The sequence below is a fragment of the Pangasianodon hypophthalmus genome, chromosome 4, assembly GCF_027358585.1.
Source record: "Pangasianodon hypophthalmus isolate fPanHyp1 chromosome 4, fPanHyp1.pri, whole genome shotgun sequence".
Classification (NCBI taxonomy): Eukaryota; Metazoa; Chordata; class Actinopteri; order Siluriformes; family Pangasiidae; genus Pangasianodon; species Pangasianodon hypophthalmus.
In genome coordinates, this window is record NC_069713.1 from 18928500 (window position 1) to 18950734 (window position 22235).

At 36.8% G+C, this 22235-nt stretch overlaps 1 protein-coding gene across 7 annotated transcripts in view; it reads right to left on the bottom strand.

Moving 5' to 3' along the window:
* Positions 1 to 105: 105 nt before the first annotated feature.
* kcnip4a (potassium voltage-gated channel interacting protein 4a) overlaps positions 106 to 22235 on the bottom strand; it is a 148718-nt gene continuing 126588 nt past the window's right edge. For 6 of the 7 annotated variants that reach the window (XM_026936279.3, XM_026936274.3, XM_026936278.3 and 3 more), the window contains 7 exons: positions 16603 to 16727; positions 5333 to 5402; positions 4715 to 4785; positions 2948 to 3055; positions 2749 to 2853; positions 2482 to 2544; positions 106 to 2231 (listed from right to left, as the gene is read on the bottom strand). In XM_026936279.3, coding sequence (XP_026792080.2) covers positions 2184 to 2231; positions 2482 to 2544; positions 2749 to 2853; positions 2948 to 3055; positions 4715 to 4785; positions 5333 to 5402; positions 16603 to 16727 — 590 coding nt within the window. In that variant the 3' untranslated portion in view covers positions 106 to 2183. Of the gene's footprint in view, positions 2232 to 2481; positions 2545 to 2748; positions 2854 to 2947; positions 3056 to 4714; positions 4786 to 5332; positions 5403 to 16602; positions 16728 to 19723; positions 21712 to 22235 lie in introns of those variants that run through there. The other variant, XM_026936282.3, reaches the window with a different exon arrangement.

Genomic DNA, 22235 nt, shown 5'->3' on the forward strand with positions numbered 1-22235 from the left:
TTCTGCATGGCTGACCTAAGTATCAGACTCGCACCAACTCCATACTCATTAGATTTTTTTTTTCCTAGTACAAACTGATCGACAGGCAAAACACAACCAAGCACGTACATTCAGAGCTGTTTATTGAATCAATGTCACCTAATGCCTCTATGTCCTCTAATAGCACAGGGATGTGTGATACGCACAGAAAGCACTAGATCTGCTTTAGTCAGTACTATCCCTTACTAACCGTCTCGAACACGATGAAGCATCCACATAACATGCAGCTGCCAGTCCTTCCCCCAGCATTCCTACTGCATTTTTAACGCTTAGCATCTCGATGCAAAAGGTCTACAGCATATGACATGTTTCCAAAGACAGTTGAAGTGATGTTTGATTGTAAACACATCACAAAGAATGTGAACAAATCCCAAAACTAAACAGGCTTGTCAATTAATGTATGATTTTGGTCCTGCACATATACCAAATTTCCACTAGGTGGCACCATGTTAATGTAAATACCATCTCTACCACATATTGTGGACCTTTCTTTTAATGTCACAATGTTGCTTGAAAAAATATAATTATGTTGACTTTTTACCTTGAGAAGACAATTAAACTATAATAGAGGTTAATTTAATAATAAATTGTCATTGCCTACCAGCAAATCAGGAAAAACATGCTCTTTAAATCAATATAAAAAAGTATAACTACAAAGTGTAATTTTTTTCCTACATTTCATGTTCACAGTACCAACAAAAAAGATCTGGGGACAATTTCTAACATAAAATAGCAGTTTTTCCACAAAACAGCTTGCTTGTCAAAGAACCCAATGCATTGCCATGAAGCATATTGCTGGTGGTAATTGCATTACATGGCAGTTGAAAATGTTGCCTTTGTACAAGTGCTCTTGGATGCTACTGAGAGACAGAAAACATACATCTGCTACCCAGCATGCTCACTGTTCTGTCTGTGCTGTAGCTAGTCACAGCTCTACCTACATCTTTGATTCAGTCAGCAGGATCTAATCAGTTCTAATGCCAGAAAACAGGAGAGAAAAAAAAACGGCTGAGAGGAAAAAGGGCGACTGCTTTGGAATGACATAAAAGGGAAAAATATGAAAGGATGCTCTTTGTAGCTTGTAGCTTGCGACATAATGCAATGAAAAAGCAGCAATGTTCATTGTTCCTATGCCAGAATTGGCTAGAAATAGAACAAAAATTTACTTCAAGTGTAAGTCCAAATTAAAGACACTTAATTTGCACAAATTAGTGCCTCTCCTCTGCCTTTGAATGTTAAGTTCTAAGCACGCACACACACACTCACTCTGTCATAAGGATCATGAATCAAATCAAATACTGTACGGCTCAAATAGTGCACTATACTTGGTACAATGTTAGAATCTTAGTAAATAAAACCAAACTGCAATACCGTTGTTTTAAGAATAGTACTACAGTTACCCAAAACATAAATCTAAAAAATGATGACATAACGTCTTATTGAGTATATTTTGTTATTACTCTGATATGGTTGGCAAATATTCATGAATAAAGTTGGAAACTAGAAATATTCAGTGTACACTTTTAAAAAAAGGATTCTCCATTGTCTGTATATATATATATATATATATATATAAACATACAAACCGAAGGACCAACGTATCTGTTGTGGCTCTTATTTACAGATTTATAGTAAATCAAACCTTAAAATTGATTCCACATGCACTATGTGTATAAAACATGCTCTCTGCAGTACATAGTTAAAACTGACTGAGACTAATGTTCCCAGTCTTTCTCACAAGATTAAGGGCAGAAATAAATGCTACTGCTGTAAGAGGTAATGAAAACAATATTTTCATTTTGTTTCAATATTATTGGTAACACTTAATGGAACATGGCTGGGAGATTAAAAGTAATCCGTTCCAGCATGACCTCCCATGTAGGCGGTGTTCAGTATACCCCATGCACAAAAACCTTTCAAATGGCAATTGTTGTAAATCGTTAATTAAAACCATGACCTCTAAAGAGGAGCTGTAATGAAGTGAAATGAAATGTGGCTTGAACCCAAAAGAATGGTGTTTTCTGGGTTGAGTGTTTGCCATCCATTCAAATCCATTTATCTTAATGAAGGTATCGGCACACGTGGAGCAGAAAGGTGCTTGCATGAGCCGACTAGCCACCAGAGGTATGTTGTCCACTCAGCTATTAAATGACATTTTCAAAAAGCTGCATTGATCTCATGATGTTTTCATCCTGCAGAGAACATACAAACACAAGCAAGTCATTTCCAGTTGATCATTAAAAAGCTTGGTCTCAGTAAACACATTACTTTTTTCAATTAGCTTTGCTAATAGAATAGATGATGTAGATACCTGATAATCACTCCTATATCTTACACTCCCTTATTCATGCGGAGAAAATTACCCTGGTAACTATTTTAATGAAACTTCATTGTTTCTATGCACAAGGAACTTATTATGTTAAGAAGATAAATCAGACTTACATTTTGGCAGCAGTCTATAAACTCGTCTATGGTGACAACGCCATCCTTATTTTTGTCCATTTTCTGTTACAAAGACACACAAACATTTTATTAGTGTCACTCATTCAAGACCTGTAGAAATAAAGAGCTATATAATGATAAAGACTATCAGGATACAAGTTTAAGTTCCTTGAGCATGTGTTGAAAGTTTAGGGAGAAAATTATTTAACCAAACACCAGATTTCACACACAGGTAGCCAGTAATGAAATAGTAAAAAGTCGTCTCACCTGGAAAAATATCTCCACGTGTTGTCTTGGAGTTTCCTCTTTAAGAATAGGGTATGTCCACTTGCCCATCATGTCATAAATGGCTTTCATGATGTCTAACATTTCCTGTGATACAAATCACAAAGGATTGGTTTTTATTGATTACATTTACATTCTTTTTTTTTCATGTTATTGTTTCCTGCTATAGAACTTGTAATACCTCTTTTGTTATATATCCATCTTTGTTAATATCATACAGGTTAAATGCCCAGTTGAGTTTCTCCTGAACTGTGCCTCGAAGCAGTATAGACAGGCCCATTACGAAATCCTGCAATCAGATCAAACACAAACAGCCTGATTAATCCATCTTTAAAGTCTAAGCATAATTATACCACAGTGCTGCTGAATCTCTAATAAATCAGAAGGTTAATGTTACTAAATTTTCTATAGTAGCACAGCTCTGACAATAGTTCTGGCTGCAAGGAAGGTCAAACATTATCATTTCTTTAGTCATTTACACAGGGACTTTTACCAGATTCTCCACATAAACACAGGTTATTGCTTTAGTTTTCTGTGAATAGATGTTTATTTAGTACTTTAGGAAGGAGTCCTCAGTGTCAGTACTTTATAATAGTTAAAGTCAACTTTATGTTTTCTGACACAGGAAAGTCCTCAGGTCAGAGGGTTTCACTGTTTCTTTTTATTAACCCTTTCTCACAGTACACTGGGGTTCAGTGTACCAAATCAACTAATCAGACATTTTCAATCAGTATGAACAAATGAATTATTTTATCGCAGCAAGGCTGTTATTAGAGTACTCAGGACACTGTTGGGTTTCTGTGCATAGAGTATCGTGACTCTAGCTGCTGGTGAGCAGGGCGATGGAAAAGGGAGGGGTGTGAGGCCCCGCTGGCAAACAATTCACACTTCTCCACAATAACATTGGTACAGAGATAAAACAGACAGCACAACTAAAGCTTTTTTGACAGTAAAACACCATACACAACTGCCACAATAAAATTCTAACATTTACACCTAGGATAGGTAAAAAAAGAAATACTTAAGAAAAACTGCAAATTCTTAAAGCCCTGAGTGTCTACTTTCATACGAGCCATTAACCACAACTGTGGAGTGTGACATCACAAATAAATTCAATGCTGAACACGGGCATCCCCAAAACAGGCGGAAATTCCTTTTTTTTTTTTTTTTTTTTACCTCTTTAAGGGAAAGAAAATAAGAGAGGTTGGCAAAGGATTGAATGCTTATATCTTATATATCTGCTGTAGAAGGATCAAACATTTTCCATAGCATTTAATGTAACTACAAATGGACGAAAGTATGATGTGTCATTTTTTAATTTAAAAAAAATTTAGCGTTGGCATATTGATGTGGTATAAAAGGAATAAAAGACAATGGGATGTGCTGTTATAGGGAAATATTTATCGTTTGGAGTAGTTTCACAGCAGCCCATCATTTATTGTTTTCCTATAACATCATTTGCCATCATATATTTTTTTCCTTACATAATGCATACAACTACATTTTCCACATCATAACTACAAGCAAAGCATTTTTTTAAATAATGATAAATGAAACATGATAAATACCAAGCTATGGGAGAAATATGAGAAATAACCAACAGGCCTGAGGACATTTGTGAAGCAGAAGCTCATAAAACTGATTCTAATTAATATACAAAACCAAATTTATTTACAATGCTGATTACAACTTAATTGCCTACATACTGTAGGCTATGGATCTTGTTAATAGATGAATTATAATTCACATTTATTAGATGTAGAAGACAGACAGCGCATCCAACACCAATTCCATATATTTAAGTGCACTCAATAAATTTTATAGCAAAGTATGAACATGTAGGTAACATTCACAAGACCATTGTTAGAACAACAGATGATTAGTGTGAGGAGGCACTGAAACTTCGTAACATATGAAAGCTTGAAATATGTGTGCCAACATTTCTTACTTCAAAACTCACTGCGCCGTTGTGGTCTGTGTCAAATGCGTTGAACAGAAAATGTGCATATGTGGATGCATCTGAAACAGAAACCAAGCACTATAATTTCAGTTTTTACTGCAGTTCTGTCAGTTCTTATCCCCTTCCTGACAAGAATATGGTTTCCAATTAATTCTTTTTTTTTTTTTCCTAGAAACTGCCTTTAAGCTAGTTTAATATTGGCAGCTTTATTTTGTATTCGCCACAATCACTCTAAGCACATTTATGTGTTTTTTGATTATTCCTCACATAGAATACTAATTCACTGTTATATAGTAGTGAAGTCATTTTTGAAGTTTGGCCTCAAAGAATTAGTTGCACAAAATAAAATTAGTATCAGCTCTCTTTTTGCAATTATGGGGTAATACTTATTTCACACATAAAGGCCTTTTCACTAGAAAACTTAAGCTTATTTCTTTGAATCACACAAATTACACAAATTAAACATTGAATTTTTTTTGCTGTAATTGCTTTACTTATCCTGCCCATATATATATATATATATATATGGGCAGGATAAGTAAAGCAATTACAGCAAATAAATAAATAAATAAATAAAACACAGGTAATATCCACAGATGTACTGACCTCCTTGTGGAAAGAACTGTGAGTAAATGTCCTTAAATGTGTCTTCATTGACCACACCACTTGGACATTCCTATAAGAAAGAAAATCATTACTTTGCATAACCTTCTGCAATATGTTCTTTTAAAGTTACGTGCAACTACTGTAAGAAATATAAATGACTATATTGCTGATTGTGTGTTTTAGAAACCATACAATGAGGACCTCCCCTTTTTTTTTTTTTCTAGAGCTAAAACATATTTCACTTAGGAAAATGTGAAGTAATAAGCAAAAAGCGATTTTATATGCTATAAAATTCTTGTATGCAATAATGGTATCTCATTCCAAATAGCTGTTCCCTTACAGACTGAAGAAGCCATTCATGTTGAAAGGCTTTATTCATCATTCTCTTTGTTGTGAGACTTGATTATTCTTCATTGTATCACCGAAGCTGATTCAGCAGCCAAAATGAATAGGAAAGTTCACCCTGATTTATAGCAAGAGCTCTCAAATGGAATTGAACTAAGTGCTTAAAAGATAAGGCAGTGTCACTATAGTGTCATTAATAAAAAGCCAGAGAAAACACAAGCATGCAGTGAGAGAGCTGGGATTTAGGAAAGGTCCATCTTCACTTGACTTTCAATAGCCAGTAAAGGTTATATTCTTCATACTTATTTTTGTATTGAAAGTACATAAGATGGTAAAACAAAAACCCACTAATTATAATATCATAAACAGTTTAATAATAAATATTCTACTGAAGCAGGTAGAATATTATACCTGCTTCAGTAGAATATTTCAGTAGTTACAAAGCAGAAATTTCAGTAGTTACAAAGCAGAAATATAATTTTAAATTACCTTTGGCACTCATAAAATGCTAGTTATGCTATGAAAATGCTAGAAAATAGCAGGCACTGGTGAGCAATAACAAACCCAGTGACCATCAACACCATTTCAGTTAAAGAATCTTGAAGCTAGTTGTGGTCAGGAGATAAACACTAGAGGTGGTGTGTAACAGCTGGATACCTTGTGTTGCACTTAAACATGCATGCCAAGATCTTGCAACAAAATCACATAGTGACATATTGTACACTATATGACCAAAAGTATGTGGACACCAGAACATCACACCCATATGTGGTTCTTCTCCAAACTGTTGCCACATTGTATAGAATGTCTTTGTATGCTGTAGCAATTTCCCTTCACCAGAACTAAGAAGCATGACGGTGCTCCTGTGCACAAAGCAAAGTCCTTGAAGACATGATTTGCCAAGGCTGGTGTGGAAGAACTTGAATGACCTTCACAGAACCCTGACCTCAACTCCAATGAACACCTAGGCCTCCTCTCCCGACTCACTAAGGCTTTTGTGGCTGAATGAGCACAAATCCCCATAGCCATGCTCCAAACTCTAGTGGAATGCCTTCCCAGAAGAGCGTAGGTTATTATAACAACAAAAGGGGGACCAACTCCATAACTACCATCATACATACAGCAATCCTTAAACGCCAGTGGTTTTGGCCATCTAGTGTTAGATGCAATATTGGCAATAAATACCATCATACATACAGCAATACTTAAAACAATCTTTCCCTAGAACCTTTATGACAATCCATTACATATATACCCCTACTAACCACTGTGGGTGGTGTGTAATACTTGGATAACCTAGACCAACAGTGGGCCTCATTTACTGAGCAGGATATGAACGGATTCATGTGTAAATCATCACTATGAGTGTTTACACAAGAAATTTGTTATTTATGAAAATCCTGTAAATTTGTAAAAACTTTCATATACTACTCATGCTTCTGAGTATGTGCAAATTTGACTGATTGAAATTTATTCATAAGAAGACTAACTATGTAACCGGTACTAATGTACCAATGTAAACCTCAACTTTATCAACCTCAAATCATATAATTTGCATGGATTATTGCACTTTTATGTAAGGAATGTACTTTAGTTTTAAATTGCTTATTTTTATTACTTCTACAGCATTTACTTTTACAGATGCCTTTATCCAGAGTGACTTATAGAAGAGCTTTCTAGTCTCAAAAACACATCCTCATGCTAGTTCACTAGGTCGGGGACTAAAAGTACCATAGAGAAACTTTTGTGAAAACCAACAGTTTTATATTATTGTGATTAATTAAATAATATAAAAAATAAAGCAAGCAAGCCAACACAAACCTATAAATTAAAATAACTAAAACTAACCCAGGCCAGTCTGTCTGCGCACAGCCGTAAGCTGTAAACAAATGCCTCAGCTAACAGAAAATTTAATGCTCGCATTTTATTATTAATAATGTATACTATTACATGTTTTTATTGTCATAGTAGTGAGTCAAAATAATTTACACTGCTGTTTTTAAGGCTTCACCCTGATCGTTCATTTAGAGTAAAAAAAAAAAAAAAATCTTCCACTTCTGTTTACTCTGATCAATCACTTGGTGCTCACAGCTGTATGCTTGAACGTGAATGGAGGCCATCACTACATTACATACAATCTGCTTTGCCGTGCGTAATTTACTGGTGATCGGCATTTATCAAGATACACCCGCACATATGAAGAAAATCAGCATTTCCGAAAATTTTGTAAATCTGGCAGAAATGTTTAGTTTGATTTGGTTTATGCAAACATTTACGCAAGCAGGCCCATTGTTAGGAGAAATAGGACTCACCATAAGACTTAAAGGTTCTCAGAGATGATATCCACCCTCACACTCCTGTATAATCTTGTATAATGTGGAGAAAAAAAAAACAGTAACGGAAGGGGCTGGTCATCCAGCTGGTCTATAGGCCAAGGTGATGATAACCACCCAATGAACTAGTCTCTGCTTAGACAAGGGATCCCATGTCTTAACCCCACAGCAGTTTGGTCTGAGGCTTGCATGGCTGTCCAAATAGCACATTTGCATTGCATTCAGTAGCTCATTAGATCCATGTTACTGGTCTACAAAATCTCATTTTCCATTTGGAACCGCATGGAACCAAGATCTTGCCGGCCATCTTGGGGTCACAAGTAGGACTCTAAAGCGTAGTTGCTGAGTCCTGCACAGGCTGGTAAGAATCAGTAGTAGAGAAGGGAAAGTGTATAATAGTAGTGAGGCTAGCTGCCTCCTGTCTCAGCAGGCTGTTCAGCTGTGCCAGGCAGAACCACAAACAACAATATGTTGATTTGGCACTGGCAAAGACGTCCACCAGCACCTTGCCAAACCTCTTCCAGATCTGTGCCACTATCTCTGGTGCAGATGCCACTCTCCTGGACATATATGTGACAATGCAGTCATTGTACAACACTGGCAGATGATTTGCTTTCAGTGAGGCCAGTCACAGATCGGCCCACCTAAGATGAGAGAGCTGCTCAACCTTGTGACACCCTGATAGTTGACATAGCTGACCGTTACAATGTCGTCTGAGCAGACCAGCATGTGGTGCCATCTGAGGGAGTTGGGGGTGCGGTGTGGCAGCACATTGCTTCCCAGCCTTTAAGAAGAAAGATCACCGATGTGGCTGCTGTCAACAATCCTAGCACCCTCAACAGATGAAGATTGCTTAGTGATACTGAAACCTGCACCTTGCTACTTTATAGGGCTCCCTTCCTGGAAGTAAGTTGTCAATCAGGTCTCTTATCTTTGCCTTCCAAGAGAATCAGACACTGGCTGCATAAGCGCAAGTCTTTTAGCATGGCAATTTGTGGATATCCATTTGGTATAGGGGGAAGTATTAGAGTAATCTACGCTAAGTGTAAAGACAGTACTATGGAGGACTAAATACCCACTACATAACAAGGAGATGTGAATTAATAGGAATACAAATAAATTAGAAAGCTCAGCAGTAAACAGTGCATGGCATGTCAAGACTGAACCACTCAACAATGCTAGCAATGTATTAGCCACAAGCTCTGCTAATAAGCTGGTTGGTGGGGAGCGTGGAATATTTGAAGGAGAAGATGCAGCTGGAGTTACTGACTTGGTGGGGAAAGTGATGAGCGTTATGTGGCTCTCACCATGCGGTGAATAGAAAACTACTTACTGCAGACAAAGCCCAAGAGATAAATATCCATGATGAGTGGTGAGTGATTAATATATAATGTAGGGCAGTAATGCTAGTGAGGGAAGTCTGTCTCAAAGCTATTGGACACTAGGGAGCCCCATAGCATGCTACAAAAATGCATATTATATAAAAGATATATAACATATTCAGTAAGGTAAAAACAAACGAGAGCAGGTTATCCCCAGCTTTCAAAGACAGTACACATGTAGTTCTGATCGTGGTAACAAGCTGTTAAATGGATAACTCTCCATATCATTTTAATATACTTGGGCATGTGAACAGATGAGAAGGAGAACAGGACTCATTGCTGTTCATTTAGCTGGACATGCACATAGGCAAGAAAGAGAGCACAAATGACTGCTCTATCATGGTGGTATATATTGCAAATACTGCATAATATGTCGCTATATGACTTTGTTGGATCTGCTATCCAGGATTTACACAATGAACAGGCAGTTATATACGATTTTATATTAATTATACAGCATGATTCTAGCTTAAGATTTTAAAGTCTCGGCTTATTATTCATATTATTCAGTGATTACTATGAATTATTCAGTAACTACAGTAAAAGTAATAAGAAAAGTTTGTAGTTACAAGAGTGAGAAATGTAAATCTGGACCCATATTCAAATTTAATAATTCAGATAAGAAATAATTTTGACACAAGTATAATGTAAAAGTGGAATATTACCCTGTTTAGCTCTTTTGTCAAAACAGCACAAAGTCACGACTGTCTTGTTTAATGCATTACTTTCTTGTGCTGTTTTACTTCTCTGAAATATTTGTTAGTGGACTATTTTAATACATGTAAAGGCTAGCAATGATTAGATGCATTACTTGTCAAGCTGTGACAGTGTCTTCACATGTAAACATGTTGACCAACCATACGTAACATTAACAGAAAATTAGTTCGGTAACACCTCTGTACAGGATTCAAATATTAGACATTAATAATGCTAATTATTAATTATGAACTATGTATTGTAATTACATAATTAGAAATTTTCTGTAAAACCTATCATTCTGGCGTAAACCTTAGAGGTCTGCGCTGATTATTCAGTTATATACATTAAATAATTTTATTCAGTAACCACAGTAAACCTAATAAAAAAAATATTTGTAGTTACACTATACACAATAGTGTGTAATGTAAGTCTGGACCCAGTGATGAGGGGTTAGATTAAATTTTCTGTGGCACAGATAGAATGATCGATAAGCACATGTTCCTCAGCAACATCACTTCTTAGAAACTGAGTGCTTTGTGTTTTTATTCACTTAAATTACTTCACATTGGTCTCTGCCTCTAAACACCAGCAGGGAGCAAATCAATCAAAGCACATTACGCTCTTACATTTTAGACACATCTTTCCAACTGTCTGTTTTATGAACACAGAAATGACCTGAAACTCTCTCTAATTACACATCTGGGACAGACTTTTCACATCCATTAGTCTGTCCATTATTAGGCTGAAGCACTAACAACTGTTAGTAGCTCCAATTCATTATCCTCTATGGAGCAGCTGGGAAATCAAGAGTCTCATAACAAATAGAGCACAGTGGCTTTGTAGAAAATAATGTACAATATATAATACCTGTGTGCTTACTTATGAGAGTACTCTGGTGTTTTGGCATTCAGCTCAACTAGTGGTGCACAGCTGGTGCTGCAACTGGTGGGTAATTTGATATTACTGTCAAATAAAGGGACTCATTTCCTGTTAGATATCTTTATACATATTTCTCTGTGTGAAGGGAATAAAGAAACCTTCACTTTTCTGAAGATTCTGAGACCAAGTCCTTGCAGAATTCAAAGCAAACACATTCATTCTCCACTGATCTGACATGGACACCACACAGCCACACAATGCAATCTTAGAAAGCATTAATTTTTAAGGTTTTATATCCTTCCTCTCTGTAAATTAGCTTAAATTGTAATACAGACACGCAAAACAGTCTCTTGAGCCAACACTGTGATGTTTAGCAATGTACCCTTAATGAACACTTATTGAAATTTCTAAATTAAACTGCTGTTTCTGTTTACCAAATCTGCCCTGGAAGCTAGCATAATTACCTAAACTTGGCTCTCTTTATGTTATTTCCTAGTTCCAAGATAAGGCAGGGGTTTTGCTGAACCCAGTTTTTAGATAACCAGGTGATGAGTTAAGTCGTAGTTTGGAACAATGCCTATGGTTTCTGAGTAAGTGATCATGATTAACAGGGCAAGAGAACTAGCTGTATGTAAGTGTGTGTGTGTGTGTGTGTGTGTGTGTGCGCGTATTTGTGTGTGCATTTACTTTGTTAGCACCTGAGAAACTAAGAGCTCACTCAGAGCATGCGTGTTCCTACTTGAAAAGAAGGAAGAAGCCCAACACTGTGCTAAATTAATGCTTTTCACCAAAAAATGTATGGATCCAAAGAAAAGTATCTAACCATTTTGGTTTGTTTGGTTATGATTGAGTTTTGGAGTACTTTCTATACACACTTTGGACAATATTACCATATGCATGTAGAATAACAGCATATTAAAAGCACACTGAGTGTTAAGATCCAGTTACAGGGACATTTCAATTACACTTACAATGGCACATCCTAGTTAACATATCTGCCCTGTACAGCCGCATAAATAAATAAAATTAATTAGGGATTTAGGGGAATTAAACTTAGGGAAATTAAATACCTACAATAAAAGGCAAGAATATAACACTTCTAAAGTTGCCAAATAACTGCTGCATTCATTACACATACACACACACACACACAAACACACACTTATTATCTATAAATTAATGGGTGACTCCCTTTATTGAAGTGTTACCCTTAGGGTGTATTGGAATTTTGGTCATAATTAACTGCATAAAGACATAGCTATTGCTTTATAAAAATAAAAAAAAAAACTCGCATCACCTATGAATTACTTAATAATAAATTACTTAATATAAATTACTTAAAAAATGACTTTTTGTATTTAAAGCTGTGTCCCCCAAATCATGTGTGTTGCATATTCAAATGTTCCTTGTCTTCATTTTTGTTATGTCCCTGGGTTATTCTGTAAGTATCAGATCCCAAATGTAATGTACTGCAAAGATTATAGAATCATCAGCACAGTCATAATCTACACAGCACTGCTCATTATGTCATCAAATATTGTGCCCTAAATGTTTATCTTCACCAATACTAAAACTGCAGAATGTTGTAATTAGCCTGTGTTATGCCAGGTACAGTAAATAAACACACAGCAGCTTATGGTGTCTAATCGAATGCTGCTCAGACTGTGTCTGAGTCTGACCAGGTTCTTTGTTGTTGGACTGAGCTCTGATTAATTAAACCGGAATGTTTAGTGTAGCTGTCATCCTTCGCCTATTTTGCACACAGGATGAGAAAGACTCAGAGTAATTACCATCTAAAGAGCCACTGCTTCTCTCACTATGCCATCGCTTTCTTTGGCTCTTGACAAGTCAAAAGTTCTATTAACATCATTCAGCCTGGAGGAGAAACACATGGTTCATTACACTTTATAAATAAGCAGAGTGTAATTAAAAGTGTTTTCCTGTCTTGTCACCCATGATCATTCAATAATTAGCTTACACAGTATTAGGGTTGAAGTGTGAAATGAAGTCATGTTTGAGGATGTCTCTAATGTTCATACCTCTGCAGCATAACAGACAACAGCCAGCACTTCATATCTTAGAAACGATAAAGCGAAAATGCTCTAGTGTAAGACCCTAAAATATTTGGGAATAATACAGCTGAGAAAAACATTTGAATACAGAAATTCAGGGTTATGGCATGGCTTGAATGAATATAACAAAGCCTGAAGTTGTCTGTTATTTATTGTTGCTATGAGAAAATTTCCAAAACAGTGTTTCAGTCGGTCTTGGCTAGGCTTCAGGACATTACTACCTGAGTCATATTAACACAATTAGGGGGAGGACAGAACACACTGGGAGCAATATTTGCTTGATAATTGGTAAAAGCATTCACTCAGACCATTCACAAAGACTTCAGGTACACTGTAGCATGCAGTCTAGACCTATTTTATTTACCTCCATCTTTTAGTGTTGTATTAGCTAAAACAATGACAGAAGGCACTGTATAACTATATAACATTCAGGATCACAACTGTGAATGCACGAACAAAAATGCATCATAGGTAACATAAAGCGTAAATTTTTAAATGCTTTTTTGGTTTGTAAACATCAGAATCAGAACAATAAAACTAATTAAGATAGTTTAATTCATTTAGAGAAGGATTTAGAAAATAATAATAATAAAAAAAGATTACCATTACCAATAAAAGGAGCATAGGCATGTTTCCTCTGTTACTGACCTCAATATTCTTTTAAATACAGATTTCACTTGTGACCCATTTATAGTACAAATATGTCCCAAGAATACCAAAATAGCTCAGAAGAGGCATATTTATGTACGTTCATAAAATTAAAAGCAACAGCTTAGAGTTTGACACACTATGAAGAATGGGTGCAATAATTCCACATTTCTCTATCAAGGCTGAAATTTGCTATTGCAAGCCTACTTGTTTGTAGAGAAAGAATTTATTGACTGAGATTTAAAAGAGTATTTCATTAACACATAGAGCAGTAGTCTTTTGATTTCAGTATAGAGATGTTCAGGACACAAGGCCAAATGTTCTGACTATAACTGTCATAAAGGTTTTAAAAGCATTGCTATATACGTCTCCTACTTCAGAGAGGATGCCAAATGCCCATTACTTGATTTCTGCCTTTGTGCTCTGGTTGAAAGCCAGATAAAGACTCAAATTGAAACTCATTCTATCTAAAAACCCATCTGCAGACCTGGAAAGACCACCAGATCACTTAGAACGAGTGCGACTGGCGCCTGTTGAACTGCACGATTAAAAAGAGAGAGGCTTTTAGCACTTTCAGTACAATCATTTCATAAAAATGCTAGGAGTTGGCCATCAGTGTTCTGCCATTGACAGTAATTACAGGAAATCTGGTGGATGTTTAAGGCAACAGGGTGATGATTAAAAGTAACCTAAATTGGTACTTAGTACCAGCAAACATTTGGTGAATAGACACTGTGTGTATATGCTGTTGGTCTGAAGTATGACTTCAAGAAAAGGTCCAAATATTTTATCCTTTAAAATGGTGTCCACCAGAGATGATGGTGGGCAGATTGTTGTTTCACAGCTCCCAGAATCCTCAGCCACTAGATATGCCCACTTCACCAATCTCTTCCAGTCACCCCATTCAAGCTTTTGTCGTGCAAGATCACATGAACTTTGTATTATAAGGTTCTATTTGAGTGAACCTTCTAGCTGTTTTGAGATTATAGGTTATTAGATTTTGAGCTAGTATAATGTCTAAGTACTGTTATCTACATTTCTAGCTCAACAAGGTCTATATTTCAAGGTTAATTCAAATTTATATTATGAAAATTTTGAGACAGTTAGAAAATAGATTTTTGAACACAGAGAGAGCCATGTTATTCTATAAGCTCAGTTACTGGTTTTGTAAGGTTCTATCTGACAGTTTCTCTTCCATGTATCTCAATAACTGATAAATGGTTGAGAGATTCAAAAAGATTTTCCCTAAATAAGATATTTTTACCTTAAATATTTATTTTAAAACATTTAACTAGTCATATCAAAATACAGTTAGGTCCAGAAGTATTTGGACAGTGACAGAGTTTTTGTGATTTGTGCCTTTATACACCACCACAATGGATTTGAAATAAAACAATCAAGATGTGATCGAAGTGTAGACTTTCAGCTTTATTTTAAGAAGTTCCACAAAAATATGGCCACCTTCAGTTGCTGCTTGTTTGTGGGTCTTTCTGCCTTCAGTCTTGTCTTCAGTAAGTGAAAAACACGCTCTATTGGGTTGAGATCAGGCAACTGACTTGGCCATGGAAGAATATTCCATTTCTTTGCCTTTAAAAAAGTCTCGAGTTGCTTTCGCAGTATGTTTAGGGTCATTATCCACCTGCACTGTGAAGCGGCATCCTATCAGTTTTGTAGCAGTTGGCTGAATGTGAGCAGAGAGTATAGCCCTATACACCTCAGAATTCATCTTGCTACTTCTGTCAGCAGTCACATCATCAATCAACACCAGTGAGCCCGTTCCATTGGCAGCCATACATGCCCATGCCATAACACTGCCTCCACCATGTTTGACACATGATGTGGTATACTTTGGATCATGCGCTGTTCCTTTCTTTCACCATACTTTTCTCTTCCCATCATTCTGGTACAAGTTAATCTTGGTTTACTTGGACAACAACTCCGTCTTTGTCCAAATACTTCCGGACCTAACTGTACATGTTTCTGTGCAACTACACATACTGTACATGTGTCTTTTAACCTCTCAGGAAGGGTCAGATTAATAAGTGCATTGTATGCGGCTAACTAATACTGGTAATATTTAATACTAATGTTATCTGTCGTTAGTTCTTTTTGCTGTGCTGAAAACCTTGCTGAAGAATTCTTGTACATTGTAAGAACAGAGCATGGAGACTGTGAGGGCAAACATGTACTTTCTCAGAGACACATGATTCCAATCACTGCATCTTTTAGAACTATTGCTTATGCTACATCACAGGCAGCTGAAGACACTGGGGAAAGCTCTAACCTCTCTCGTTCCATGACTATCTAGTGTTGCTCTGATTAGAGAGTATGAGAGTCAGTTAGAGAGTATCTTTCCCATCCAAAGAGCATGGCTAGTCTGGCTCTCTTGGACTCTGGGCAAAGGATTGGGATAGGGTGATCCCTTTTCTTCTATGCCTCTTACCAGGAGGCCCTACCAGTCCTGTTTTGTACACTTTTTTTATTTGCATTGAGCATATGCCATACTGACGCTTTGAGTCTGCTTTTCTGCCAGAGTGTAAACAAAATGTGGACATTGATCGGTCATGACCAGTTTTGTTGCATATTCATAGCTGGATGATGAATGACTAGCAGACAGATATCTATAAAACTAAATGTATCTGTAGGTTTGGAGCTAGAACTTTTTAAATATTACACTATAAACTTGAAAAAAAAAATCTCAGCTGAATGAAGTATGCCCTGGTGAGAAAGTTCATGTGAAGTTTATGTGGTTAACTAATTTTTACACAACAGGTTTGTCATAATCCCCATTTACATTATTTTAAGGCTTATTGTCCTTAGATCTCTTACTGATATACTATATTTACACATCCTAGTAGGCGATTACATCAATCAACCCTTAAGAAATGTTCTACTTCAAGATGATAGCTCACATTTTTGAAGCCACGGTAGAGAATCTGTAGCTCTTTGCGAGAGAAGCGGGTCTGGGCCTCCAGCTGCTCCAGGCCTTCAGGCCGATGGCGCACGGCTGACAGCTCCAGCTCATCCTCAGCACTGTCTGTGGAAGACAACAATATACACATGCATCAATTTCACTGAGGCTTTTCTCTGGATATCAGCACGATCGCTAAAAATCTGATGAAGTTTTAAGACGTCACAGAAGGGCCTTTAGCAGCTGAAACTAATAACTGATCATAACCACTGTTGTCATATATACAACTGATATAGAAGTAGATATCACTTGAAGTTTACTTTATAGAAGTACCTTCTCAGCATTTTCCCTTAAATTTTAGAAACCTGTCATTCAGCCTTGTCCTTAATTCTGAAGCAAACTTGCTGAGTGTTTTGGAGAGACTGAACTAAGCTGTAATGATGGTAACTTGTTCCCACTATATGTGTGTGTGGGACATGTTTTTAAATACCACTTTCACCACCTCACACATTCTGACCCCTGCCAGCAGTTATTTTTGTTTGTATCCACCTGTGATATGTTCTAATAAGCTGATTGGTTCTGTTTTGCAAAATATAAACAAATAAGTGATCCTTATCAAGATAAGGCAGATGAATAAATGAATCCACAAACCCAAACATAAACTGTCTCCACTGCAGTTTTAAAACCACATCTTGAATAGTTCAAATAAGGTTACTTGCCATATGAATTAACCAGTGAAAACTTCCAAATGTGCAATACATTTATCTTTTTTATCTTGTTTTGGATACTGATAGCTTTTTTGCACATCTGCTGGCTTCATGCTGACAAAGCATTTCTGTTCCTAGGGAATGACATTATGAAATAACAAAATTATGATGTTTTTTTTTTTTAAAGGATTTTGTTCATATAAAGTTACACTTTTAATGGGGATTTACTGAATTCTTTTGGAAACTTCTTTCTATGACTCACATACTGTAGCACCCACTCTATCCTGCATGAAAGTAAAAACATTTCACTCCTTTGACTTTTTCGTTTGGCCTCAAATGAGCCCAGACCAGCTGCACATGCACAATTTCCACTGTCTAGTAGATTTGTGCATTAAATTGATCACTTGTGTGTTAGAATATGTACAGTAAAACAGTTATGCCGAACTCCTGAAGATGAAACATCATGTATAGACCAAAATATCAAACACTCAGTCACTTCAGACTTTCAATGTCTCTTGTACATGTAAAGTCAGTAAGCAATCAGACACTCTTACATATGCATACTCATTCTTCAAAGAATTGGTCTGATATTCAGCAACTTGAAACCACTGCTGCATAAATTCAGTCATTCTGTGTATTTAGGGATTTGTTAATTAGCCAATTATTCAAGTTCTTTGATGCTGTGAGTGCTTAACACCATTTTTTCTTTTTAGAAGATTAATCTCTCTCTGATTGGCATTTTAGACAGTGAATATGTAATAATTATTTTGAAATAAAATGTTATGAATAGAAAAATAAGTATACTGAGATCAATGATTATTATTTTGATTGATTGTAAGCAAACATGAGTGGTTTTTGGGCATTTGACACAAAGTAATCAGTGGGTGGAAATGTCCTTCCTGGTCAGTGTTCAAAATATATCTTCTCTCTTACTGCTCCAGTGTGTCTTACTGCCTTCACATCCCATTAGACACCTGATAAAAGCTAAAATGAGTTCAGTGCAAACAGCCAGCTCTCTTCAGCTGTTATCAGACCTGATAGTCCAGGGCTTTTGGGTTGGTAAGAGCCACTGAACCATAAAGCATATCACCATGGTAGTGAGGTCTCTCACAAGTACAGCAGTATGACTCAGACGACCAGTTAAAGGGCCATATGAGTCTTTTTACTGATGGCTGGTGTGTTACGTTGCAAGTACAGCTAGCAACCTTAGCATAAAATGCAAGGGGGAAACAATGAATTGAAATTTCATATCAAATATAATTCTTCTAAACTCAGCTTTCTTTGTTTCATTTAAGCAAAACTGTTCTAATAGTGAAGCATGAAAAATGTTTAATGAGTAAAATAATTACATAATTAATTAAACTTCTGTAATATTACTTTGTGTTCAGTGAATTTAATTGTACGGAACAGTAACCAAAAATTTGCTATGACCAAAATTTGTTTAAAATCTAAATCAAGGTTATAATTAGTATTAATAGCACTTAAGTAGTTAAATCTAATTATGACCTTACAGCAAGGGCTAAATCCCACTGGCACCACTATCAGCATGTTGTCGAACGGTATAGTAGGTAATGTATAAAACTGTTAATTAAGAGACAGCAGACCAACATGTTGATGAAAGAAGTTTAAAAAAGTCAATTCAGAATTTCATTACAAAATTAAGTGTCATACAGGGTGGATTTTTCCTTTTTTTTTTATTATGTCCCATTTTATTATTTATTTATTCATTTTAGGGAAGGTGATGTAGTGTTTATTTTTAACTCTTATGAATTTCTAAATAAGTACAGTGAAAATAATAGAAAAGGTTTGTAGTAATGAGAGTGAATAATGAGGAAACTCTGGACCTGTTGATATGGTTTGGGAGTGTAAGGGGTTAAAACAGTTGTTTAAAGATTAATATGCAAGTTGTACAGGGTGGAAAAAGCCCCTTCTTATTATTCAGTTATTCATTTTAGAGAAAGTTATGTAGTAATTACTATGAATTATTCACCAACTACAGTGAAAATAATAATAAAAAAAGTTTGTAGTAATGAGAGTGAAGAATAAGGAAAGTCTGGATGTGCTGATGGGATTTAGGGGTTTAGGGGGTTAAAGCAGTTGCTTAAAGGGTGAAAATTTGTTTCTTGATAAAGGCAAACATGAAAACAAATATCCTTTCGTTGTCAGGTCCACTGATCTCCAGCCTGTTGAAAAATACAGGCCTAGCAGATAACAGAGCACCTGTCTGTATGATAAGACCTGAATCCTAACTATATAATATAACACAACCATGGTACACCAGATATATAAACAGAGAGAAGAGAGAATGCATAAAAGTGAGAGAGAGACAGATAAAAACCAGTCTATGAAGAAATAGAGACTGATAAAGCCAAAAAAACAGTGCAGTGAGAGGAGACGTGAGCTCAGACAACTTGCTTTGCATAGTGGGAGATGGCTTTATGGCAGAGGAGCAGAGGAAGAGCTTGCGGAAACGTGCTCCGACTCCACTCCTGCCACCTCTCTGAAGACAGAAAGAACCTAGAAGATACACCAGGAGCAACAGCATGGTTAGCAATAGGACACGGAACATGCTTGGCAGGTGGATCTGGAGTGGGAATGATAGGTTTCCATTGAGACTGGAATCAGACATAGTTAATAAGGCATTGATGAATGAGTGTTGAGTGGCAAAGAGAATTCGCCGTTAGTCAGAACCAAGAGGAAAATGTGCCATGCTTAGCAAACTTTAGCAAGACAACACTAGTTTAGTGAAAACAGTCCCCTCTGACAATATTGGAATGGCAAGGCCAATTCTTTTGTTCTTGCTATTACACAGAAGACTTTTGGGTTTGAGATCAAAAGATGAATACAAGATGATGAGATCAGAATTTCAGCTTTCATTTCCTAATATTTACATCTAGAGTTGTTAACCAGTGAAGAACATGGTTTTGGTGGCAGACCACCCAACTTTGAGCAAATTTATTGCAGCAGATCAGAATCAGAATCCGAAAGAACTTTATTGCCAGATGTGCTCACACACACAAGGAATGTAACTTGGTAAGTGAAACTTCCAGTACAGACACAAACATGACAGCAAGACACATAGTAATAAGATTTAAAAGATGTATAGAAGACACAATAAGGCTTAATACAGAATATATCTGGTACAGATGCTATGTACAGCTATGCAAGGGCTAATGCAATGGGCAGAAGTTAGGGGTATATACAGGTAATAGAAGAAATAGGAGTGAATTTAGAATTGCACATAAGGTAATATCCACAATGAAAAATTGCACTAAGAACATCCATGGAGGCAATTAACTGTTCATGAGGGAGATGTCCTATGGGGAAAAAGCTGCTCTTGTGTCTGGATGTTCTGGTGCTCAGTGCTCTGTAGCGCCAGCCAGAGGGCAGCAGTTAAAAGAAGCTGTGGCCAGGGTGAGTGGGGTCTGAAATGTTTTTTCGTGCCTGTTTCCTCATTCTGGAAGAGTATAGTTCCTGGAGGGAGGGCAGAGGAGCACCAATAATCCTCTCAGCAGTCCAGACTGTCTGTTGTAGTCTTATTATGTCTGATTTGGTAGCTGAACCAAACCAGACAGTTATTGAAGTGCACAGAACAGACTCAAAGACAGCTGAGTAGAACTGGGTCAGCAGCTCCTGTGGCAGGCTGAACTTCCTCGGTTGGCGAAGGAAGTACAGTCAACTTCACGATGGAGCCTGTGTGGGTCTCCCATTTAAGATCCTCTGAGATGGCAAAGCCCAGGAGCCTGAAGGACTCCACGGTGGCCACGGTTGCATATATTTGGCGTGCTTGCATATAATTGGCATGCTTATATTTCTGTTCTCTGAGTCTTCTTCCAAAAGTAGATTGTGATACTTTTACCCCTGCCCTGTGGAGGTTGTTGGTGATGTCACTGTTGTGTTTGGGTTTTTCTTCATTGCTCTCACAATGTTTCTGTCATCATCTTTTCCTTGGTTGACCTGTTCAGTGTCTGGTTGTTAGTACACCAGTGGTTTCTTTCTTTTTCAGGACTTTCCAAATTATTGTATTGGCTATGCCCAAGGCTTGTGCAATGATTTTCCCTCTTTCCTTAGCTTCAAAATGACTTGCTTTTCTCCCATCGACAGCACTCGGTTCTTCATGTTGGTTCTTCATATCCTTTTTAAAAACAAATGGAGCCTTCACAGATGAAACCCCAGGCTCAGACCAAGAGTAGACATTTACAGCTATTAATTGTTTAAACAATCAATCTAACAGGGAACACCTGGGCAACAAGAAACACCTGTCAGTCACATGTTCCAATATTTTTGATCACTTGAAAAAAGGGGTTGGTTCAAACAAAATGTACCATGTTCTAAGTTGTTTAACACATCTAGATATAAATATCAGGAAATGAAAGCTGACATTCTGATCTATTGTCTCATATTCTACTTTTGATCTCACATGTCTCATATATAAATATATGTGTATGTGTGTGTGTGTGTGTCTGTGTGTGTGTGTGTGTGTGTGTGTGTGTGTGACTTTGACAACTTTCACAGGCCTTCCGAGGCACTGCACAGCCATAAATTTAGAAAATTCCTGTGCACCTAACATTTCTCCATTGCAATGGAAGAATAGCCTGTTTTATGTAAGGTTTATGTTTTGTCTCTTTTCATTTTCTTTCTCCATTTCATTTTTGTGGCCTACACTTTGACACTTTGAAGTGCATAACTCTTTTTACGTTTGCCTGTGCAAATATATCCTACCTCACCTAGGGTGCTAGCATCAGTGGTTTTAGCAAAGCAGGATGGTAAAGCCCTACATGACCCAGAGGCACTGCTGAAAATCCCACTATAAGGCTTTAAAGATAGAGTGGGCATGAGGCGATGAGCTTTCCTCCACAGCTAGCCATCCATCACCCCACACCTGCTCAATTATCAGAGCAACTCAGATAGCGAGGAAAAAGACACT